Source organism: Patella vulgata, chromosome 4, assembly GCF_932274485.2.
Source record: "Patella vulgata chromosome 4, xgPatVulg1.2, whole genome shotgun sequence".
NCBI lineage: Eukaryota > Metazoa > Mollusca > Gastropoda > Patellidae > Patella > Patella vulgata.
This window is the reverse complement of record NC_065882.2, coordinates 75,099,573-75,124,781: the sequence shown is the minus strand read 5'-3', so window position 1 is coordinate 75,124,781 and position 25,209 is coordinate 75,099,573. Positions and strand designations below refer to the sequence as shown.

The 25,209-nt window shown below is 35.1% G+C and overlaps 1 protein-coding gene across 9 annotated transcripts in view; it reads right to left on the bottom strand.

The window, feature by feature from the left end:
• LOC126819279 (transient receptor potential cation channel subfamily M member 3) overlaps positions 1-25,209 on the bottom strand; it is a 194,069-nt gene that overhangs the window by 67,496 nt on the left and 101,364 nt on the right. For 7 of the 9 annotated variants that reach the window (XM_050547244.2, XM_050547243.2, XM_050547241.2 and 4 more), the window contains 11 exons: positions 23,876-24,041; positions 22,018-22,234; positions 13,714-13,838; positions 11,044-11,215; positions 10,551-10,734; positions 9,712-9,835; positions 7,871-7,940; positions 6,523-6,635; positions 5,805-5,939; positions 4,505-4,555; positions 3,901-4,032 (listed from right to left, as the gene is read on the bottom strand). In XM_050547244.2, coding sequence (XP_050403201.2) covers positions 3,901-4,032; positions 4,505-4,555; positions 5,805-5,939; positions 6,523-6,635; positions 7,871-7,940; positions 9,712-9,835; positions 10,551-10,734; positions 11,044-11,215; positions 13,714-13,838; positions 22,018-22,234; positions 23,876-24,041 — 1,489 coding nt within the window. The remainder of the gene's footprint in view (positions 1-3,900; positions 4,033-4,504; positions 4,556-5,804; positions 5,940-6,522; positions 6,636-7,870; positions 7,941-9,711; positions 9,836-10,550; positions 10,735-11,043; positions 11,216-13,713; positions 13,839-22,017; positions 22,235-23,875; positions 24,042-25,209) is intronic. The other 2 variants (XM_050547242.2, XM_050547248.2) reach the window with 1 other exon arrangement.

The window sequence follows — 25,209 nt, the reverse complement described above, 5'->3', positions numbered from 1 at the left end:
TTGGATAGAAAACAAAATATTGTCTTGTGACAGGTAAATATCTTAAAAACAATATTGTAATCATATTATTTTGGACTCTGAATGTCTGTTTGGATAAAGGCCTAGATGTAACAATGTCAGACTTTCCTGACATTTTCAACTTAGAGAGTGAGAGAAATGGGGGTTTAACGTCCACTTGACATAAACTAGGTTATTTTGGAACTAACACATGGTTCAATTTTTATTTCAATAATTCACTTGCCGGTAGGGGTCTTTAGCAGTGGCAGAAAACCCACGAGGTTGAACAGACGACCCAACTCCTTGTCACGTAAACGCAGGGTATCGAAACCATGCCACTTGACTCAATGAGAAACCTTGCGATTCAATGCACATGCGTTAACCATTCTGCCACCCAACCCCCCTTTTTCTAATGTCAGACATGTCTTAACAAGCCAACAGTGAGGCTGATGTCCCCCGCCGAAATCCGCAAATAAATAGATGCCACATATTAATTAATCGCACATCTATTTTTTTCAAAAGTATCGAGCAATCAAACTGTTTATCAACTATACACTAAATTTCATCACTCTCTATCAGACAGAATCAAAGTTATATTGTCCCAAAGCATCGACCAAGGAAATTGCTTATCTCTGCTTAGCTTGAGATCGATATGTTAATCATTGAACTCAGTCAAGACGAACATCTACATCAAGTTTAAACATTCTACCTCAATTAGAAGCAGTGTGAACATTTTAGCTCAATTAGAAGGAGAGTTATTGTGTTCCGAAGTCTCGGCCAATCAAATTGCTTATCGCTCTGCTTACCCTGAGCAGAAAATGCTCATCATCGAACTTAGTCAAGGTACTGATGTAATAAAACTATACACCAAGTTTAATCACTCTCACTTAATTAGAACTAAAGTTATCGTGTCCCAAAGCATCAACCAATCAAATTGCTTATCTCTGCTTACACTAAGCAGAAAATGCTCATCTTCGAACTCCATCAAAGCATTGACCTAATATACACCCACACCAAGTTTGAACATTCTAGGTCAATTAGAAGGAGAGTTATTGTGTCCCAAAAAGTGTGACGGACAGACAGACGGACGGACAGGCAGGCGGACAGACAGACAGACGGACGAACCCATTTTAATAGTCCCCTGCTTTCTTCAAAAGGCGGGGGACAACTAAAGTTATCGTGTCCCAAAGCATCAACCAATCAAATTGCTTATCTCTGCTTACCCTAAGCGGAAAATGCTCATCTTCGAACTCCATCAAGGCATTGACCTAATCAACACATACACCAAGTTTGAACATTCTAGCTCAATTAGGAAGAGAGTTATCGTGCCCCAAAGTATCAACCAATCAAATTGCTTATCTCTGCTTACCCTAAGCGGAAAATGCTCATCTTCGAACTCCATCAAGGCATTGACCTAATAAACACATACACCAAGTTTGAACATTCTAGCTCAATTAAAAGTTATCGTGTCCCAAAGCATCAACCAATCAAATTGCTTATCTCTGCTTACCCTAAGCGGAAAATGCTCATCTTCGAACTCCATCAAGGCATTGACCTAATCAACACATACACCAAGTTTGAACATTTTAGCCCAATTAGGAAGAGAGTTATCGTGTCCCAAAGCATCAACCAATCAAATTGCTTATCTCTGCTTACCCTAAGCGGAAAATGCTCATCTTCGAACTCCATCAAGGCATTGACCTAATAAACACATACACCAAGTTTGAACATTCTAGCTCAATTAGGAAGAGAGTTATTGTGTCCCAAAAAGTGTGACGGACAGACAGACGGACAGACAGACAGACGGACGAACCCATTTTAATAGTCCCCTGCTTTCTTCGAAAGGCGGGGGACAATAATATCGATAAAAACACAGAAAAAAGACAAATTTGTGCCGGACAATATGACAGGCGCCAGAGGGATTGTGGCTGACAAAACCTGAATTAGTGCCTGACAGGTGCCTTATATCCAGGCTTGGTCTTTGTATAACTCATATCTCTCTTATAGCTCTCCAAAATTGATTAAAAAAAAAACAATTGTTTTTGAATTTCGATATTTGGGAGTCATTTCAGAGTCCAATTATCTGATTACATGCGTGTGATAACAAACATTAAAATTCATTAAATGAAAAAAAAAAGAAGAATATATTTCATAATTTACTAAAATTCAGCTTGATCTGTATCACACTTTATATGTACATATATATACTTTAAAAAAACACTGTAAATATCATATTGTAAATTGATCAGTTGCTCTTAATGCATGCTAATGCAGAGATAGCACAGAGTAGAATCAAAAATTTATATCATGCGATCCACTAGTCAAATATACACGCATTCCCATAGTTTAATTATCTTTAGGCATTCTAAAAGTTCAATTATAATTCAGCCATTTAAAACTTTAATTATCTTTAGGCATTATAAAAATTCATATATAATTCAGCCATTTAAAACTTTAATTATCTTTAGGCATTATAAAAATTCATATATAATTCAGTCATTTAAAACTTCAATTATCTTTTGGCATTCTAAAATTACAATTATATTTCAGCTGTTTAAAACTCTAATTATCTTTAGGCATTATAAAAATTCATATATAATTCAGTCATTTAAAACTTCAATTATCTTTTGGCATTCTAAAATTACAATTATATTTCAGCTGTTTAAAACTCTAATTATCTTTAGGCATTATAAAAATTCATATATAATTCAGCCATTTAAAACTTTAATTATCTTTAGGCATTATAAAAATTCATATATAATTCTGTCATTTAAAACTTCAATTATCTTTTGGCATTCTAAAATTACAATTATATTTCAGCTGTTTAAAACTCTAATTATCTTTAGGCATTATAAAAATTCATATATAATTCAGTCATTTAAAACTTCAATTATCTTTTGGCATTCTAAAATTACAATTATATTTCAGCTGTTTAAAACTCTAATTATCTTTAGGCATTATAAAAATTCATATATAATTCAGTCATTTAAAACTTCAATTATCTTTTGGCATTCTAAAATTACAATTATATTTCAGCCGTCTAAAACTTTAATTATCTTTAGGCATTCTAAAAGTACAATTATATTTCAGCCGTTTAAAACTCTAATTATTTTTAAGCCTTCTAAAAGTTCAATTATAATTCAGTCATTTAAAACTTTAATTATATTTAGGCATTTTAAAACTGAAACCATCTTTAGGCATAATATCGAGAGGGGACATTTTAATAGATTATTCTTAAAAGTTACATATTTGGAAGAAATGTTCAAAAGTTTCAGGAATTATTGTTTACCTACAGAAATAATAATTTTTTGACAAAGCAATCGTGAATTTTTTAAAATAAGATAAACTGTTTATAAAATCGTAAAGCTTTGTGAAACAGACATAATTTGAGATCTTCAGTTGACCGAAAAAGGACAAGAATAATCGCTTATATTATTGAAACAAGTTTTAAAATTATGTATAATATATTTCAGCCCTTAATCGTCAATAATTTAAAAAAGAAATACAACTCTGGTGTTTTAATATTTAGACAATTGCTTTAATAATATCGATTAATCTAAATTATCTTTCAACACCTTCTGCTATAAAAAAATCCAAAATGTCAAGACTAGCAATTGTACCTTGTGACAAGTAACTCTGTGGATTCAACAGAAGAATAACACATGCTCGGAAGTCTTTTGAACATTTGGATGATTGCTTTAATAATATCGACTGATCTAACATTATCTTTTAACACCTTTTGCTATAAAAATTCAAAATATCAAGACTAGCAATTGTTCATTGTGACAAGTATTTGAGGTCGAAAAAATGGTAGCGTATCTTATATTGTGAATACATCCCAAAGAAAATCCTAGTGCATGACACAAACAAAACAAAATTATAGTATTTGTCACCATTACTTACATTTTGTTTTAAGGCGTAGTATTTTTGTCGGAATCTTTTACGACAGTATGATGATCTGAAAGCTCCACCCATCAAATGTTGAACAACCACGCCAACATCAGGTAGAGTTACGCGATAACTAGAATGTTGATGCTAAAAATAGGAAAATGATAACAAATTTCAATAATGACATAAAGGTGGAAGCCAAGGTGGCTCAGTGGGTAAGTCGTTAGCTCGCTAACCTGAAGGTCCTGTGTTCCATCCCTGTGCTGGCTGAGAAAGTTGATCAGGATTTTCCTGCAATTTATCCTCCTTGTCTCTGGTGCCAAACCGAAGGCCTGGCAAGGGACAACGTAAAGGCGTGCACGTAAAAGATCCCTTGCCAGTTGAAATTTGATATATGCCCAAGCAAAATTCCCCTCATTCATAGCCCACTGTATGGTGTATACCCGTCTTCATTAGAACAGTAGGACCTTAAACTCCATTTCATTTATTTTCGATGGGTCATTACAAGGTATAGCAGTAGTGCTCCTGATACATTTGATGCTTCATGAATATATTATAATTTTTAAGAATTTGCCATGATATTCATTCAAAAGATATTGAAAAATGTGAGATAATTTACCTTGCATATATCTCTGAAAAGAAATCGTAAGGTATTGGACGGTCCTTGTCTCTGAAAGATGAAAATTAAACAGGATTAAACATGGATTTAAGGAACAGTTGTCACTTGTACCATTTCAAACTATAGACAATACTGATTAAATACAGACAGAGGCCATTGCAGCTTATTACAATACAGTCGTAAAATCCTACTGACAACACTGAACAGAGTTGGATTCAATGATGGTACAGTGGACAACATTACCATAGAACTACATTACCGTGGACAACATTACCGTGATATCTAATGAAAGTACAGTGGACAACATTACCGTGAGATCTAATGAAAGTACAGTGAACAACATTACCATAGAACTAATGGGATCTAATGAAATTACAGTGGACAATATTACCATAGAACTGAGTGAGATCTAATGAAAGTAGTGAACAACATTACCATTGAACTGAGTGGCATCTAATGAAAGTACAGTGGAAAATATTACCACAGAACTGAGTGGGATCTAATGAAAGTACAGTGGACAATATTACCATGGAACTGAGTGGGATCTAATGAAAGTACAGTGGACAACATTACTATAGAACAGTGGAATCCCATGAAAGTACAATGAACAATATTACCATGGAACTGAGTGGGATCTAATGAAATGACAGTGAACAACATTACCATGGAACTGAGTGGCATCTAATGAAAGTACAGTGGACAATATTACCACAGAACTAAGCGAGATCTAATGCAAGTACAGTGGACAACACTACCCTAAAATTGAGTGAGATCTAATTAAAGTACAGTGGACAACACTACCATAGAACTGAGTGAGATCTAATTAAAGTACAGTAAACAATATTACCCTGGAACTGAGTGGGATCTATTGAAAGTACAGATGGCAGTGTTACTATAGAACAGTGGAATCCCATGACAGTACAGCAGACTACATTATTATAGACAGGAGTGGGATCCAATCAACATTACCACATGGGATCCAATGAAATTACAGCAGACAAGACGGATATGATTACCATGCCACACAGTGGAATCCTACAGAAGTACAGTAAGAGTGATCCAATACACAACATTGTGTAAGACTCTTCCAGATGATTTATCACAAGAACAAATAATCAAATAATATACTTACAACACAAGGTACAATTTTTTTGGATACACAATTACTAAGCGATATTTCAATGAGGATATTTGATTGTTATTTTTGTTGCATATTAACTCAGTAATTGTGTATCCATAAAATTGTACCTTGTGTTAATATGTTCAATTACTAAATGCCAATCAAAGAAGATATACTTACAGTATTATAGAGTTCTTCTAATCGTGATATAGTTAGAAATGTGTGCATACTGACACCATTTTCTAATAATAATTTAACAAAGTCCACTCTATCATTGATTAATGCATCCATCATAGCTTGTTCTAGAGAACCCTCCTGGAATAAACAACAAAAAAATAGGACTCATGCGGTGTGAACCAATCTGGGGAGTTATTTGTGCATTTCAAAAATGAGTTCCAAAATCAATGTAATAAAAGATCACAAGTACCAGATGCTGAAGTGTTCATAAGGAAACTCAAGGCATCAACTCCAAAACAGGATATAGGGGTATCGATTGCAGATGGAGCCTTATGAATGTTGTTCCAGTGTTTTAAATTTGCTGTGCTATAGACCTTAGTTATGTGCCTTAGTTATTTGTGCATTTCAAAAATGAGTTCCAAAATCAATGTAATAAAAGATCACAAGTACCAGATGCTGAAGTGTTCATAAGGAAACTCAAGGCATCAACTCCAAAACAGGATATAGGGGTATCGATTGCAGATGGAGCCTTATGAATGTTGTTCCAGTGTTTTAAATTTGCTGTGCTATAGACCTTAGTTATGTGCCTTATTTTGCTATGGGTCCAATCTGACAATTATGTAGGCATGTGAGTTAGTTCAAGAGAATAACCACAACAGAGAAACAAAAAGACCTCATGTAAAATTCACAAGAAAACAAAAATTCATAAAGCAAAACTTACTGGCCACTCTTGTCCATAAACAAAAATATGACTTCTGGCTATATCGACTCTATCCCAGGTCAGGGCTAAACTTAGTTGATCAGGAGCACTGGCATTCGTCCCTAAAATTAGACCTAAATCATTCAGTCATAAAAGAATAATTCAAAAGGTAATCGGGTATAAACATACTATAAATTTGGGGGAATAATTTTGCAAATACATAAAACTCTTCATAATTGACAAAAGCTTTTCCAATAACTAGGAGCAACTCTTTAGATTCCAAAAGTAGATATTTTGACAGTACAAAATATCTGCCTTTTTCACTAGTCTTTTCTTTAAGACTATTTTGAGGGGTTGACGGACATGCTAGAATCATAAAGATAAGTCCTAGTTAGTTTTTTTTGAGTTTCTGAACCACTTAAATTTGAGAGATTTACAGAGCTTATACAAAACATTAGCTGTAAGGGTTATATGTGAGTCAAAACAACTTCCAAAGTTATGAAGTGTTTCAGTGGTTGTAAGTAACAGTCACAATGTCTAGAAAGGTTATATGTAACATTCAAAACAACATCTAGAGTTATGAAGTGCTACAAAGGTTATAAGTAACAGTCATAATATCTAGAGAGGTTATACATTCAAAACAACATCTAGAGTTGTGAAGTGCTACAAAGGTTATAAGTAACAGTCACAATATCTAGAGAGGTTACTGAGGTTATATCTACAGAGGTTACAAATAACATTCAAAACAAGATCTAGAGTTATGAAGTGTTACAAAGATTATAAGTAACAGTCACAATACCTAGAAAAGTTACTGAGGATATATCTAACAGTTAGAACTGCAAAGTGCTACAGAGGTTATAAATCTAGAGAGGATACAGATGCTATAAGTAACAATTTCTCAAGTTATGAAGTGTTACAAAGGTTATAAGTAACAGTCACAATATCTAGAGAGGTTATAAATAACCGTCACCACAACATCTAGAGCTGTGAAGTGTTACAGAGGTTATAAGTAACAGTCAGAACAACATCTAGAGCCGTGAAGTGTTACAGAAATTATAAGTAACAGTCAGAACAACATCTAGAGCCGTGAAGTGTTACAGAAGTTATAAGTAACAGTTACCACAACATCTAGAGCTGTGAAGTGTTACAGAGGTTATAAGTAACAGTCAGAACAACATCTAGAGCCGTGAAGTGTTACAGAAGTTATAAGTAACAGTTACCACAACATCTAGAGCCGTGAAGTGTTACAGAAGTTATAAGTAACAGTTACCACAACATCTAGAGCTGTGAAGTGTTACAGAGGTTATAAGTAACAGTTAGTACAACATCTAGAGTTGCAATGCACGTGAATGTAAATCAAGTAACAAACCTTTTAATAAAGCTGTTAAGATAGCTAGATCTATATCTTGATTTCCTTCGCCCATTCGAAATACAGTTATCTGTAATAATACAAAATAATACAATACCAACATTTCAGTTATTATCAATAAGACAAAGCGGGAGAGAATGGGCCTAATATCAGCTCAACCTGACCCGTATCATTCGGGTAAATAATTAACCAGATTTCAGGGGGAGGAAACCAGGGAAAACTCAAGAGATTAGGTAGGCCAAGCCACTTGAAGTCTAGGTGGAAACCCCAGTATGAGGGCCTTGTGCAGAAAAGTAGGACCACTCGGGCCCGCCCAAGTCATATTTATTATACCATATGTCAAGTACTTCTATAAAATATCAATGGCTCAAGATGAATTATTCCCAGATAAGAAGTCATGGTATATAAAATACAAAATAACAAAATCTGGACCCAGTTCAAAGGGGATACTCGATTAAATGTCCGAGAATTCAATTCTCTCAATCCCAAAAATAGTGACAATCGATTGAAAAGTCTGACAGCTGAAACATATCTGTCACGATTCTACTCTCACCACCTCCGTTTTCGGGAATGACAGAATTGTGACAGGACCGAATTCTGTTTCACTCGATTGCATTTCTGTCAATTCAGACATTCTGAACTGACAATCCAGCATCGCCAATGTGTTGCTGATGTGTCAAGGGATATAACTCTTCTCAGTCAATCTATCACATTAATGGGTAGTTTGGATAGATTAAGAGTTCTTCTTATACAAAGGTCTACAAAGAACATGCCACTGAGTGCCTTCAGCTAAGATTGCAATAAAAACAATTATGTAGAAAAATCTTATATAAATATATACCATTCTAAAAGTGTGTCAAGGGAGACAACTCTTCACATTATCTCATTAACGGGAAGCATTACTCGACAATATGTATTTAAAAATAACTCACTTTTAATAGTGCTATCAACCTGAGGAAATTGCTTTATTGGTTACCATGGGATTTGGGAATTTAATTTTAAACTTACAAAGAATTGTTCTCTGAAAGTATCCAATACAGAAGCTTGGAACTTTTTTTAAAATGTTCCTAGGACATTTCACTGTACAATTATCTATATAGCGTTGCTATTGGGTCCTTTCATGTCATGCTATATCACCAGAAAAATTAATTATGAAACATTTCGCTTGACTGATAAACTTCAAATGTCAATTTACTACTGGCATAGAATTAATAATACTAAGTTATAGGTGTGAGTTTCAAACAGATTGGTTGTTAACTTTAAGAGAACGATTCATTGTAAGCATAAAAACAAAATTCCACATTTCCATAGTAACTAATAATGCAAATTAGCCTTTGTTTTTGCTATTGGGATAATTCCTGAAAATATCATGTCAAAATCACTATTAGAAATGAGTTTTCTTAAAATTCATATTGTCGAGTAGAGCCTCTGTTAATATAGCCAGCCAATCTGATTAAAAAAAAGATCCAATTTCGCTTTGTTTTTTAAAGTTCCAAATTTCGTTTTACTTGTCTTTACTACACTTGAATCTGGAAGAGTTGTTATATAACCCGCCTTCTGGATGATGTGTGAGGTTAACCAATGAAACGGTCTGTCACGGAACTGTGGGTAACCCACTAGAAACATAAACACTGATTGGTTAATCAAATGCCAGACGTCATAGGGTCAAACGCCGCTCGCATGACCCCTGACACGACCTTACACCACAACCTGTCAGATCTTCATGTAGTAGATAGAGGCCATCGAACGTATAAAAAAAATAAAATGAAATATAGATCTGTATTTTAATCAGATTGGTAGCCATCTAGAATGAAAGCATGTTATATTGTATAATTACTTACCAATTCTTTCTTTTTGACACATAACATAAGTTCTATAAAGAGTTTTTCTGCCTGTTCTGCTGTGTATTGAAATGTCTTCTGTATAGTTAAGATTAGTTGATCTCTTAGACTTTCAGGCATAGTTCTAAAACAAATAAACCATTGAAATAGTTACAAACTAATATTCACATAAAGAAAGAGGAATAACCTTAATAGACTGAAAGAAATATGATGCTATACATCTATTATTATTTTCACATATATCTCACTGGCATACTGGATAATCTATTCTTTGTCACATACATTTGTGCAAACTGGATAATCTATTCTTTGTCACATACATCTGTGCATACTGGATAAACTAATCTTTGTCACATACATTTGTGGGAATGAACTTGCTTACACAACAGACACATGATCTACAATACAAATTTTTGGACTGTTGTCCACTGGCTCCACCCCTTTGACTAACAGGGAATGGATTTGTATAGCACATTTTGTCATCCAATCTGAATGACTATGCATGCTTTCCTTGTCAGTCTTGGCAATGTTTAATGTCCACATGACACAAAGTAGGTCATTTTGGGACTAACACTTGGTTCAATTTTATTTCAATAATTTGCTTGCGTGTTGGGGTATTTAGCAATGGGAGGAAACCGGAGGACCAAGAGAATACCCACAAGGTTGGACAGGTGACCCTACTCCTTGTCATGTACAACTTTGGGAATCAAAACCACGCCAGTTGACTCAATGACAGACCTTATGATACAGCGTGCAAGTGCTAACCATTCGGCCATCCAACTCTCCAGGTAACAAGATAATTAGGTAATGAGATGAGGTAACGACGTAAAATAACAAACCCGTCATCACTGGTATATTTATGACTGAAAGCCAGTAAATCAGCTGCTCTTCCGCTACCATCACAGACAACTACAGGAACAGGTGGCGTGTCTGTCACATATTCTAATACCGATCTTATAGTATTAGCTCCTCCCTCTAATACCACACATATCACTGGTACACCTCTACCTTTAAAACCACTAGCTGTAAAGATATAACAATAACAATAATCCAATATCTCATGATAGGCTTTTGGGATATGTGTGATAGACTTGACATAAAATAAATGATGAAGCATATTCAAAATAAAATAAACAATATATTAAAAATGATAAAGATGAACCTTAGTTTTTCGTTTCTTTGCAACAACTACCTGCTTATCGTTGATAGACACCTGCACCCCCAACCCCGAATCTCCCACCCCCACAAAACTGGCATCTAAACCAGCACCATACACATGGCTCTCTCCTCAATAAAAACCACCGAATATGTGAAAAAATACAATAAACTTACTAATACATATTTTTTGCTGGCAGATGAATTTTTCGAGTTTTTTCCTGTAAAGAATATCTCCTCCGTATTTTCCTACGGTACCATTATCGACCAGCATAAAATATGAATGATTACTATTAAGGACGGCAGAGTTACTCTTCCCTGATGATACACAATGGTATGGCACTACAATCTGAAATGAGAATATGACAGATATTATCTCATACTTTCTTGAAAGTGAACAAACTACCATTCATCCATTTACACTTAATAAATTCAAATCTGTCTGAATTATATTATTAGAGACAAGTGTATTATGTGCAATGAGCACGTTTTGCATATTCCTGAAGCAACGACCATGAGTTTTACAACATCTAGACATTGCTAGACTGGTTTGCAATTCCCAAACTTATAGCTATGTTGTCTTCCTTTACCGCAGACACGTGATGTCCAATCAGATGTTGTGACACAAACACACTCAAATCAAACAAGGTGACCTCCACGAAAACTTGACATTAAACCAACCTTGAACTTTGCAACTCGATTATCACAGGTGGACATTTTACCTGCTTGAGGAATTTGACAGGCCACCAGCTGGGTCAGTAGCTAATCAAAATTAGTGCCAAAATATGCAGGGTATTGCGTAAAGGGTTTGATAAGATTTACAAAGTTAAAGCTAGATCAAGCTTTCTATCAAAGATGCACGTTTTGTGCATAGCACTTTATAAATGGACATATTATTATTAGTATTATCAATGAAATCAGTGGCATGCATAGGTTTGGTAATGCTTGGATCCAACTTCTTGATTGTATATCCCCATGACTCAAAAAGAGAACCTTGAACTCAGAAATGTGAGAAAGAATGACACTATAAATATACTATTCAAAAAAAAGTAGGGGATATTTGATTTTTAAGTGTTATTAAAGTCACCTAATGAAACTGACGAAGAAACAAATGACAAAATGAAATGAAGTTCACATTCATCGATTTATTCCAAATGATCGTTAGACTAAGTAAGGCACAGACTGACCATTATAAGGGTAAAATGATACCCGGGGTCAAACAGCAAAGTTACCACAGCATCACAACCAAGTCAGTAACGGGTAAATCCTCCTCTGTTTGCCAAACAAGCATTGATCCGACGTGGCATACTCCTAATGAGACGTCTAAGGTCATTTTGGTCCAGATTGTCCCATTCCTGTTGCAACGCAGCAGCAAGTTCTTGGACATTGGCAGGACGTTGTTGACGTTGACGTAACCTCTGTCCAAGCATGTCCCAGACATGCTCGATGGGGGAGAGGTCGGGACTCAGTGCTGGCCAAGGTAATGTGGTGATGTTCTGTTGTTGGAGGTAACCTGTAACGATCCTGGCCCTGTGACATCTTGCGTTGTCATCCTGGAAGATGAAACGGCGGCCATGACGTCGTGCGAACGGCACAACATGGACTGCCAAGATGTTGTCCCGGTAGTACTGGCCTGTAACACGCCCTGCAACAACATGTAAAGCCGTTCTTCCAGCAACAGTGATGCCTCCCCACACCATAACAGAACCACCCCCAAATCGATCATGTCTGATGACGTTAACGTCTTGGAAGCGCTCGTTTCGACGATGCCACACCCTCCTACGTCTGTCCAAAAAATCAACAGTGAACCTTGACTCATCTGAAAACATCACATTGCTCCAGCGTCGATTATCCCAGTGTTGACGATCCCTACACCAACGACGTCTTGCCTGAATGTGATGATCTCTCAAACAAGGGATCACGCGAGGACGTCGGGCGCGAAGGTGACCCCTATGCAGTCGATTCCGAATCGTCTGGCCACTCACTCTCATACCAGTGTCTGTTTGAAGACGAGCGCTGATCTGATTTGCTGTGATGACACGATTTCTCAAGGCCAAGGTACGGATAAATCGATCCTGGGCTTGAGTTGTCGCCCTTGGTCGACCTGAGCGTGGTCTGTCCTGTACAGATTGTGTATCACGGTATCTGGACCATAGCCTGCTTATGACAGACTGAGAAACATTCATCGTCCGCGCCACAACCGCCTGTGTTGTGCCGATCTGTAGCATGCCAAGGGCACGTAACCTTTCATTTTGGGTAAGCCGAAGCATATCAAAATTTGTTTTCTGGTCACTAAAACAATTAAACTGATGTTTCCACCCTGGAATTCAATGCCACAATGACTGTAACATTCAAAGTCAGAGTCGTGCAAATCTTGGGTTGGACCCCCATGATGATCCTAAGCATCACCTGCATTCCATGCGGTAGCTATTGGTGCGTTTGGCCGTCACATGTAACTGGAAATGTTTCTTCTGTTAGGTTCTATAGTGACTTTTTTCGTAGTCATTTGCATATTTTAGTATTATGCCCCCAAAATCAAATATCCCCTACTTTTTTTGAATAGTATATGTTAAAAGAGGAGATGTATTATTTGAAAGATTGACAAAGCATCCAAAACCTGAACATTTGAATTTAATTGAATATTTGAACAGCATGTGAATAACAAGCACTGTCAATGATATCATCAATAGTAGGCCTGGGCAACTCTGTCTAAAGCTAGTAAAAGAATTATACATATAAATAGAAACATTTGCCAGACATCTATATTGAAGTTATATTACTTGTGTATATTGGTTTGCATCCTCAAAAAATGAGGTAATGACTGTAAAAAGCATCTCTAACACTTACATCACGACCAATAAGGTCTTCTCTGTTCTCCACAACACCCCATGGTGCAATACCAATTGCCACAACCTTATTTTTAGCTTTAGTTGTTCTATCACTGATAGCATCACCAACATGACGAGTTACACCTATAAAAATATATTCAATAAATCATTAATAACACAGTCTATCTGTTTGAGATTGTCTAAAAGAGCACCAATGCTCAACGGAAACAAACTTATTTTTTAGCTTTAGTTGTCCTATCACTGATAGCATCACCAACATGACGAGTTACACAAAAATATATTCAATAAATCATTAATAACACAGTCTATCTGTTTGAGATTGTCAAAAAGAACACCAAAGCTCAAAAGTAAAGCAACCAATCTTCGAACAAGTGATTATGAAGAACATTTACTTCTACTCTATTTCTTTTATGGGAATGTGCATCTGTTGCTAATGAATCTCTGTATTGTCTGTTTGATGCAGTTATCGATCAAGCTCTCAAAAGAAACTCGTAAAATTGTGAGAAATTGTATTTTTGTTCCGAAAGCAAACTGGACCCACAGTCAATCTTACACAATACACAACAGACATGATAAAAGGGATACCTTCGTAATTGGGGAATCTGTATGCATATGAATATTCATTTTAAAATCAGTCCTTGAAGATTAGTTGTCTCTATGACGACACCAATCACTATCTCCCTCTGATTTATTTACATGTATAACAATTATTACGATCTCTGGCAACTTGACAAAAGGCATGTCAATTTAACTTGCAATGGTGTATGACAAGAATATTCATTGTAGAATCTGTTTATAATGATAGGTTGTCTCCATGACTATACCTGAAACAATTTTCTCCATGTTAGCCGCATGTCTACGTGAAGAAAAAGTCGTTATGACACATTATGTTAATATGTCCATATCTAAGAGTGGGAGTGTCAGAATCTATTTATAGCAATGACAGATGAAGAGACAGAAATGAGGTTAAACGCTCTTGGACAATAACTAGGTCATTTTTGTACTAATATATAGTACAATTCTATTTCAATAATTAGTTTCTGCATTAGGGGGGTGGGAGGAAACCGAAGGATCAGGAAAAAACGATCGTCGGGAATACTAATGACAATCTGGAGGCAATTGCGTCTGCGACGATAAAATATTTAATCGCTACACAGAAACATTCCTCTTCGAGTTCGCTTGTACAAACCCCTTCTTTCCCAGTTTCAATTTTCCTGACAGTTAAGAGCGTGATCAGAACTCATGATATCCTATATTCGTTTTCAAACTAATAGTAATACCATCAGGAGTAATTAGTGTTCCTATAAATTTCTATTTTAGAAACCAAACAAACCATTACGATAGTCCTGTATCTGATTGTATAATATCAGAAACGGGAATATTTCTATTGTAACAAGAATTCTTCTACTAAAATTTCAGATAAAATATTAATAATATTCTTTTGATTTATGTGACAAATATAGAATCTGCCTGCAGTACATTGATGTCATACAGAGAATTTATCCATTAAATGTGTATTTCATCATTACAATGGAAATTTATAAAAAAATTTAAAAAAAAATATAATAATAATATCCTTTATAAAGCGTGTTAATACTGAAGAAAACAGTTTCTTGAGCGCTTTATACATCTACCTACATGTTGGGGCCTGTTTCACGAAATTTTAACGAAGATAAAATTCAAATTTCAGTAATTTGATTGGATAATATTAGATTGTTTTTAGTGCTTAGCGAATCAAAATTGAAGTATCTACTAAAATTTGGATTTTATCTTTAGTTCAGTTTTTGAGTAACGGGTCCCAGGTTATTATTTAGAGTTGCGGAAATAGCTAGCGTAAGTGTGTAATTCACTGGAATAAATCTAGAATCTAATAGGCATGTTTGGTTTATAGATTACTGTCAAGAAGGCAGTAAAAATCTGCTGGGATGCACAAAAAACCAAATAACTAGCCTAAAATTTAAACACCTAATAAAAATTAATCACTGGGATCAATTCTAGTTGGTCGATATCAAAACTAAACAGCTTTTATTCAAATTGACAATAGTACAAAACCATGTGTTATTTGTTCATTCTTGCTGAGTTTTATAACTTTTCAGCTAGAGGGCGATCTATAATTATCTTACAGATTCGATTTTGTACTAAAATCAAAGCACCTTATATAAATTAATCCCTGGGATCAATTCTAGTTGGTCGATATCAAAACTAAATGGTTTTTATTCAAATTGACAGTAATACAAAACCATGTGGTATTTGTTCATTCTCACTGAGTTGTATAACTTGTCAGCTAGCTAGAGGGCCATCTATTATCCAACAGATTAGATTTTGGACAATTTCTCCATCCCAGATGCTTGCTACAACTGTAAATGTCTCAAAAAAAATATAATTGACACAATATTATTATCTGATTTTCAAATTCTATCACGTCAAAAGATCTATTATATGCATACCAGTGTAAAGAGAGAGAGACAAATGGGGTTTAACGTCCACTTGACACAAACTAGGTCATTTTGGGACTAACATATGGTTCAATTCTATTTCATTAATTCACTTGCGTGTAGGGGTCTTTAGCAGTGGGAGGAAACCGGAGGACCTGGAGAAAACCCACGAGGTTGGACAGGCGACCCTGCTCCTTGTCACATACAACTGGGGAATCGTAACCATGCCAGTTAACTCAATGACAGACTTTAAGATACAGCACGCACGCACTAACCATTCGGCCATCCAACCTCCCGCATACCAGTGTAAAAGCTGGGATTTGAAATATACAAATGATACGAATTCAAGAGAATTAAGTGCAGAGACTGATGTCCCATGGACATAACTTCCTCATACATTATATACATCATAAAATCTATTTCTAACATCGTTGTATATATTAACATTGAAAAATAGCATTTTGCCTCGAGTCAAATTGTCACATTGTTTCATTCTAGTAATGATTTTACAGGAAGCCTACCAGTAGGAAAGATGCTAAAAGGTTTTTGTTCAGGAATGTCTGTAGCATACTGTATTTAAAGATTGTCTTCAAACTATCCATATTAAGTGATATCTTAGACTACAGATTTGGAACTGACCATAATGTCATCAAATCCAAGAGTTGTTGATAAATTTACTATTTCAACTAAGAACGTCAATCATGCAGAGGAGACTTGGGGTGGGGTGGGGTCTAATGCATTCACTTTAGATCATAAGGTCTGTCGTTGAGTCAAATGGTGTGGTTTTGATTACCAGCTTGTACTTGACAAGGAGAAGGGTCGCTTGTTATTAATAGAAAGATTCCTCCCAAGTGAATTAATAAAATAAGACAAATTTTGATTTCAAGTCAGAGCTTTACATAAGTTGTTTGATATCACTGTATTTTTCCAAATTTTGTTTTGCAATGAGGATGCAATGTTGCATAGCGATTCTAACGACCCATATCTTTTACAAGTGTATTTTGATACTTATGGCCCTAACTTTAACAAGTGTATGTCAATACTAATCGCTAACTACTTTCACAGTTTTTTTCACTAATGACCTTTAATTTTCATAAGTGTATTATGAAACTGCTACCTGCACCTGTATTATAAACTGATACATTGTACCCACATTTTGTTCACTAATGGCCCTGTATTATGAAACTAACACCTATAATTTTTTCACTAATGGCCCCTTAACTTTAACTTTTACAACTGTATAAATTGTGACACTGATATCGACATTTCTATCCAAGTCCTACTGACAATATTCTAAGGCATCATATTTAGAAGATTTATTTAATACTTTTAATACTAAAATGGTGCTGTACTGTTAGAGACAAAGAGAGAGAGAGATGGGGTTTAATGTCCACTCGGCACAAACTAGGTCATTTCGGGACTAACATATGGTTTAATTTTATTTCAATAATTCGCTTGCGCGTAGGGGTCTTTAGCAGTGGGAGGAGACCAGAGGACCCGGAGAAAAACCAATGAGGTTGGACAGGCGACCCTACTCCTTGTCACATACAACTGGGGATTTAAAACCATGCCAGTTGACTCAATGACAGGCCTTATGATACAGCGCGCACATGATAACCATTCGGCCATCCAACCCCCCTACTGTTAGAGACAGCTTTTATCATCTTTGTTTATAATATCTGTTATCAATTTAGACAGATAAAAGGATCAAAAGCTATAGTGTACTTAACGGCCTTAATAAATCAATAAATGTTTTCCTAAATTCACAAGAGACAACAAAGTTAACAAATTCAATTGTCTATCAGACTGTTATATAACACAAGAACATTTTTAACCTTAAAAAAGTCGAGTTTTATGTAAATATAGAACAACTCGCTACACTAAGTTAATATCATATATAATATTAAGCCTGTTTACTTTTTATTAATGATCAATTATATTTCACAGACCACAAAAGATGTGTTATGTCTATGTATAATTATACTGCTCCTGTTGGCTTTATCATGTGTAGTATCTAGATGACAATGTGAGAACTTCTGAAGATATAAGCTTACAAAAAATAAATATGCAAATATGTTATCGATGATAATAGGATTTAAATGAGTTATTATCTTCTTTCATGCATCTTGTGACAATGATGTAATTCGTCAGTCAAGTTTATTTAACATCTTTAAAATAAGGTGAAATTTTGGTGCTGTTAACAAATTGATTAACTACAGTAATCATGAATATGAAAATGAAATGAAATGAAATGGGGTTTAACTTCCTACTCCGAACTGGGCTAATGAAGACAGGCATACGCCATACAGTGTGCTATGAGGGAAATTTTGCCTAGACTGCAGCACTACAGCTTACACTTACATCGAATTCCAACTGTCAAGGGATCTTTTACGTGCACGTAAATCTGTACACGGGACCTCGGTTTTTCGTCCCAATCGAACGACTAGATATGTCAGGAATATGTCATGAATTTGACAAAAATAGTAAATACCAAAGACCTCAAGCAGCCTCACACTGGATATTACTGATCCTGATGATTAGCACCTGTATAACCTTACCAGCGTAGGTCAACGTGTTATATAAGAGATAAATCTGTTTGATTTCTAATTTTTCTATGATAACATACAGGGATACGAGTCTGGATCATTTCAAATATAATGATGCTTCCGCCTCCGATTTTTCGATATTAACACCAGTTAGCACTGGTGACCTTTAACTACTCTGAACTCTGACCAAAACAGTCAATGATATTTGTTTATTTGGTGCAATGTCTATTTTCTGTCTTGTCCGCAGGTTTATCTTGTAGATTTTTGTTTAACGTGTAGTGCAGTCCTCCTACACTTACTAATAGTAATATCAAAGATGCATTCTGTAAGATTTAGATATACAGGTCACAATTACTGCTTATTCCATAGAATTGTGACCTGTATAGTCCAGTTCAATTACTAAATACCATTGAAACATTTTAAGATTTAGATATAGAGCTATAATAATTGATGAAAAGAGAATATGTTGAAAATTTCAGTCACTTTACTTCATTCTATTACGATAATAAACATTTATCCATTTTTCAATTAAATTGTTAACTAGCAATCGTTTTTATAAATCTGTAGAAAATCAAAAGCATCCGATAGTCTAGGGCATTGATTATGGGGTTGGCATCAGGAGCAAATCCAGGATTTTCAGAAGGGGGGGGGGCGTGCTGACCCCACTTGGGAGTGTAAAGCCCAGCCCTCGGTGGGCGGACTGACGGGCAATCAACCAAGTCACCACCGACTCGTTTCAGAGTAAATTACGATTTCCAACCTAAACTGACTGTTAATTTCTTTCAAACGAGAATGTATGGGGTAAAAAATTGTTCGCCACCACACACACACCCCCCACCATGGATACGTGCCTGGGCTGTGATTAAATTTCTAATGAATGATTTATGTAACATTTGAGGTCAAATGAAAGATCTGTATATAATGCATCTTTAATAAATTGATAAAGGCATATATTTAGCATTTAGTTTAAACACACATTATGCAAGAGCTAAATCTGCCTATTGTTGGTCTTTCTTTAGGCCAGAAATGTTATATAAACTATTAATTAGACATTAATTCACTTATCCAGACCATAATCAACTCTCCATATCAGTGATGGGATTTCAAAAAATTTCATGTCGGACATTTTTTCCTGAAAATAAAGGGGCATAACTCTTACCATAATTTAAGCAGACGTTTTCAAAACACAATTAAGAATCATGTGTCAACAAAATATATTCAAATTCATATGTAAAAAAAAAATAGGTGCACCTCGTTATATTTTATGTTTAAAACCCGTACGGTATTCAAATTTATGTCAATAATATTCATACAAAATTACATGACATCGTAATACTATAGAATTGGCAGCGTGCCGACTGCTGCCAATCTGTTTCAAACTCCCCCAAAATTACCGTATTTTTCGGGTCATACGTCGGTACATTTTTCAGCAAAGTCCGACATTCGTCTGATACTCTGTTTCGATTTATATACGGAAGGTGAAAAAATGACATCCCGAAATTTATTTGGCCGTAAACCGTAGTTAACGACGCCCTAATGAGCGAGTGACACCAACTGCTAAATAATTGCATTCGACTGTAGCACGCGCTATCATCTAAAACAATTAACTACTTACGTCATTCCAATCGAAATATTCGTCAACATTTCTTAGCGTGTTTATTTATTTAAAGACATAAACCCCCTTCAAAATTTAATCATAAATCCGACAATATGCTATCAAAATAGAATCTTTTCTCGAACATCAGGCGTATTGGATTCAGCACGTATACATCTCTTAATTTCACGTGTCTCGCGAGATTTGTACTTTCATTTTAATTACTGAACTCTACAAGCGCCATGTGTGTGAAATATCTTTATTTAACTTCGGCTTCCACCGAAAATATATCACAGACAAGTTATCAGATACAATGTATGTTGATTTGAGGTGTTATATACTATCAGGATATGTGACATATATGACTAATTTCTACGTGTTATTGTCCGACACAACAAAGGAGATTAAAACGTGAGACAATGGCGAAATCACGGGTAATCAGATTAAGTTTATAATCACTCTTATTGGATTGATATATCGTCCGACAAAGGAGAAGCAATGACTTCTGTTCAGGATTGATTTGATGAATTGTCCGATAAAGAATTAAGTCAGCCAATCAAGGCAGAATAGTAGTTAATCAAGGTAGGTGTGTAAGACGATATAACATGATAAATAGTCGATCACTTAATTACCTAATCAATCCAGCCTATTATCAACGATAATCGATAATCGGGTTGCACGGTAGTTATACACTCAGTACACTATATTAATTTTGGAATTTGAATATTATTCACCATGTCTTGATGTCCAATTGGGCATATTCCCGGTCGGACAATTTTGGGCGTTTCGAAAAAAGAATCGGACAAGTCCGGAATATACGGGTAAAATCCCATCACTGCTCCATATCATCTTTTGTGTCGTATTTTCACTGAATTTGAATTCGATCTGCTGCCCAATGCTCATTGATGATTAAATCCAAAAATGGATAATCAAGGCTATGTTTTTTATCGTACTGACTTCAGTAATGATGATCAAGGCTAGGCTTAAAATTCAAAAGCTAATATCTTAGTTTAGAGTGGAGAAATTTGACTGAAATTTTCAACATATTCTATTTACGTTGCCAATTTTTTAACTATTATAATCAGAACAGTCAACTCTTTTATATAATCTCCCATAATGCCTCTTCAATTATTGTTGTGTCTGCGCGCTCTCACTTAAGATTTCAATTATGCTTACATATGCATGGGGATAATTTTTATGTCTGAACTAATATGGTGAACAACTAGGCTTAATTTCCTTGGGTCCATGTCAGGATAAATACTACAGATTAGTGCTGTCTCGATATAACATTGAATCAATGTATCATTATTAACCTTCTCATGATTCACGTATTTAATCGTCAGACATTGAATCGATGTGTCATGTTTCTTTTTTATGTTTTTTTGTCGCTTCAGTAAGTAACCTATGACCCTTAATTATCCATGTCAGACAAACACTCTTAAATTATTTGGGTTCTTATTTTGATCCACATCAACATTGTGATCAGTTTTATTTCCCTCGACATCGTCAGGACTAAACATATCAAATATTCATTTATCCTGATGTTTTCTTGGTAATTATTGACCGAGTTATGAATCGTGATACCTGAATCACGATTGTAGCACCTGAATCGCTATACATATCTTATTGTGACTGCAGAAACAATACCCAACACTATTACAGTTGCACAAGGACGGAACAAGATTATGATTTTGGTAAATCATCAAAAAAAACTCTTCAAAACCTACCCGTATTTGTTCCACCCGTAACAATCCAAGCTCCAGTAGTTTTCGCTGCCTTTAGCAAACCCTTTCTGAAAACACGTTTTAGTTTAGGCTGTATATCAAAGTTGAGGATGCCTCCATGAACTGTGATCAGTAATTTGGGAAGATCTAAACCCCAATTCTTCTGTAAGAGTTGTAGTACTTGTTCTGGTTTTGTATCAAAACTACTCAATCTGACATACTGAAATATATAATAAACAAAATGAAATGAAATGGGATTCAAAATCCTACTGTTCTTCTCCGACAGGGGTAATGAAAATGGGCATATGCCATACAATGTGATCTATGAGAAAAATTTTGCTAGCATATCAGCGCTATGGCCTACTCTAATATCCAATTTCAATTTCTGAGCACGGTTTTCACTCATCAGAGCATGGACGACCTCTAAGGCAGGTTAAAATAGGCTCTGATGAGGTCCACCACCTCAATCATAAACTAAAAAGATGAAACACACTCATTATCGAGTGTAGTCAGGTTTTGATGTAATGAAACTAGCTAAACACCAAGTTTTCATCACTTTCGCTCGTATATAATCAAACTTTTCGTGTCCTAAAGCATCAACAAATCAAATTACTTATATCTGATTAACCTAAGCTAAAAAAGCTCATTAATGAGCTTAGTCACAACATTCACCAAGTTTGAACATTCTACCTCAGACAGAAGCAGAGAACAAACTCATTTTAGTAATCTCCAGTTTTCTTCAAAAGTCCACGAACAATAAATGGTTTGTCTGGAACATTCTATTAACATTTAACATTTCGAGCTAAAGTACATAACTATTTCATTAAAATATGTCTTTGATTAACTGCAGACCTTGAAATGAGTTTTAAATTAGATGAACGCAAGAACTATATTACAGAAACTGAGCTATAAATAGTTTTTAAAATATAAAATAATCGGTTTATGATCTATTTGTAGGTTTTCTCACAAAGATTGGACTCTAAATATAGTAAAGATTCCGATCTAATATAACTTTACGAAGCTAAAAAAATAAAGTATGTATCAATTTCTATAAAAAAAACAAATATCAGGTAGTATAGAATGGATAATTATAGAGGTTGCGGCAGAGTATTTAATGCTGGTATTAAATAAAAATTCTTAGAATTTTATAAATAATAAAATTTAGCCTTTGGCCATAATATGATAGTGAAATAACATTAAAATTAACAGTTATCTTAGACTCAACTAGTATTGTTTATGTACTATAACATGTACATATATATAGTCCTTACATTTTTTCACAGACATAATTTATATTTTCTCTTGAATAGCTACGCTCGTGTTTTGTTAAAGGATAACATTTACCAGTAAATTGAAAAATTATATTTCCTCTTAAATTAATCTTTTTTTAAATTCAGTTTCATGAAGGATATTAATTAAATTACATAAAATTATAACTTCTCTTGAAATGGCCATCTTGTCAAATTAAGTCGCATAAAAGATAATATCTAAATTATTTACTGTATTCCTCTTGAAATGTCTCTTGTGTTCATATAACAAGACAGAGAGAGAAATGGGGTTTAATGTCCACTCAACACAAACTAGGTCATTTCGGGACTAACACATGGTTCGATTTTAATTTAATAATTCGCTTGTGCGTAGGGGTCTTTAGCAGTGGGAGGACATGGAGAAAACCCATGTGGTTGGACAGGCGACCCTACTCCTTGTCACGTACAACCGGGGAATCGAAACCATGCCAGTTGACTCCATGACAGACCTTATGATACAGCGCACACGTGCTAACCATTCGGCCACCCCCAACCACCCTCATATAACAAACAGCTAGGGTTTTCATCCAATGAATCCATCTTTTATCTATTACCTGAGCTTTACTAGGATGAGGAGCTCCCTGAAACTCGATGGTACCATAGGCGTCGGTTGGTTTGGCTTCTGTATGTTTGTATGGATGCCATTTCTCCTCTTTACTTGCACTGGTTATATTTGGAGGTAATGTTGTGTGCCATGATTCTCCTCTTCCACAATAACATCTACAACAAATAAAAAATAAAATTAGAATTTTCCACAAAAAACTACAACAAATAAAAAAAAAAAACACAGTTTAAAATATTGTTTCTTCCACATTAACATCTACAACAAATAAACAATTGAGTCTAAGATAGATAAGATATTTGTCTTAATTCAGTTCATTTCTAATTATAAATATAGAGAGAGAAAAATAGGGTTTATCGTGCACAACACAAACTAGGTCATTTCAGGACTAACATATGGTTCAATTTTATTTCAATCACTCCCGTGTGTGTAGGGGTCTTTAGCAGTCGGAGAAAACCGGAGGACCCGGAGAAAACCTACGAGGTTGACAGGTGACCCTACTCCTTGTCACGTACAACCAGGGAATTGAAAACAAAATTAAGCAGACTTAGTCATCTACATCCTTGTGTACCAAAAAATAAGTTAAATGTGAATAATTATGCCCAGGTGTAAACTGCAAGTTAAAAAAGTAATGAAATTGAAAAAAGTACATGGGTATATCCAGGAAAATGAGTCCAGGGGCCGGGGACGGTGGCCAAGGTGGACCTTTGAGACAATATTTCTGCTCATTACGGTGCATACATGTATAGGATTAAAGTGGAGTCAGCCAAAACGGCAATATTTCCATGAATGTATAACGAAAAAATATTCTCTGAAGCAATGAAATGTTTATGTCCAAAGCAATTTTAATCTAATCAGTTTACATTGCCAGGATGAGCCAGCTCAGAAAGAAAAAAGGTAGGTGGTTTATTGCCCCTACTTTGTTTTTACGTGATAAACTTAAACTGGTTGCTGCTGTTACTAACTTAATCATCTGAACTTTTAAATGAAAGAGGCTCTGATCATATCCATCAGCACCTAATGTTTTTGTTTACATTACATCTTAGAATAAAGAAAATGATGACGGAACTGTAAAGAACTATCACAAGATTAATGATTTAAGTTGCGGAAGTGCAAAAGATTGAAACATAGTCCACATGATTTTATTTACAACCATCCATACTGTTTCCTGTTTGAAGTTTCCAAAATGAGATACTTCGTTTATACTACAAAACATCCTACAATATACCGTCCAGATGCTTATTTTAAAAACAGTTCAAAATCGCCAGAGTTTTTAAGACAGGATCGTGTTGCGTTCATACGTACTATAAGCCAAACCAGTTTAAC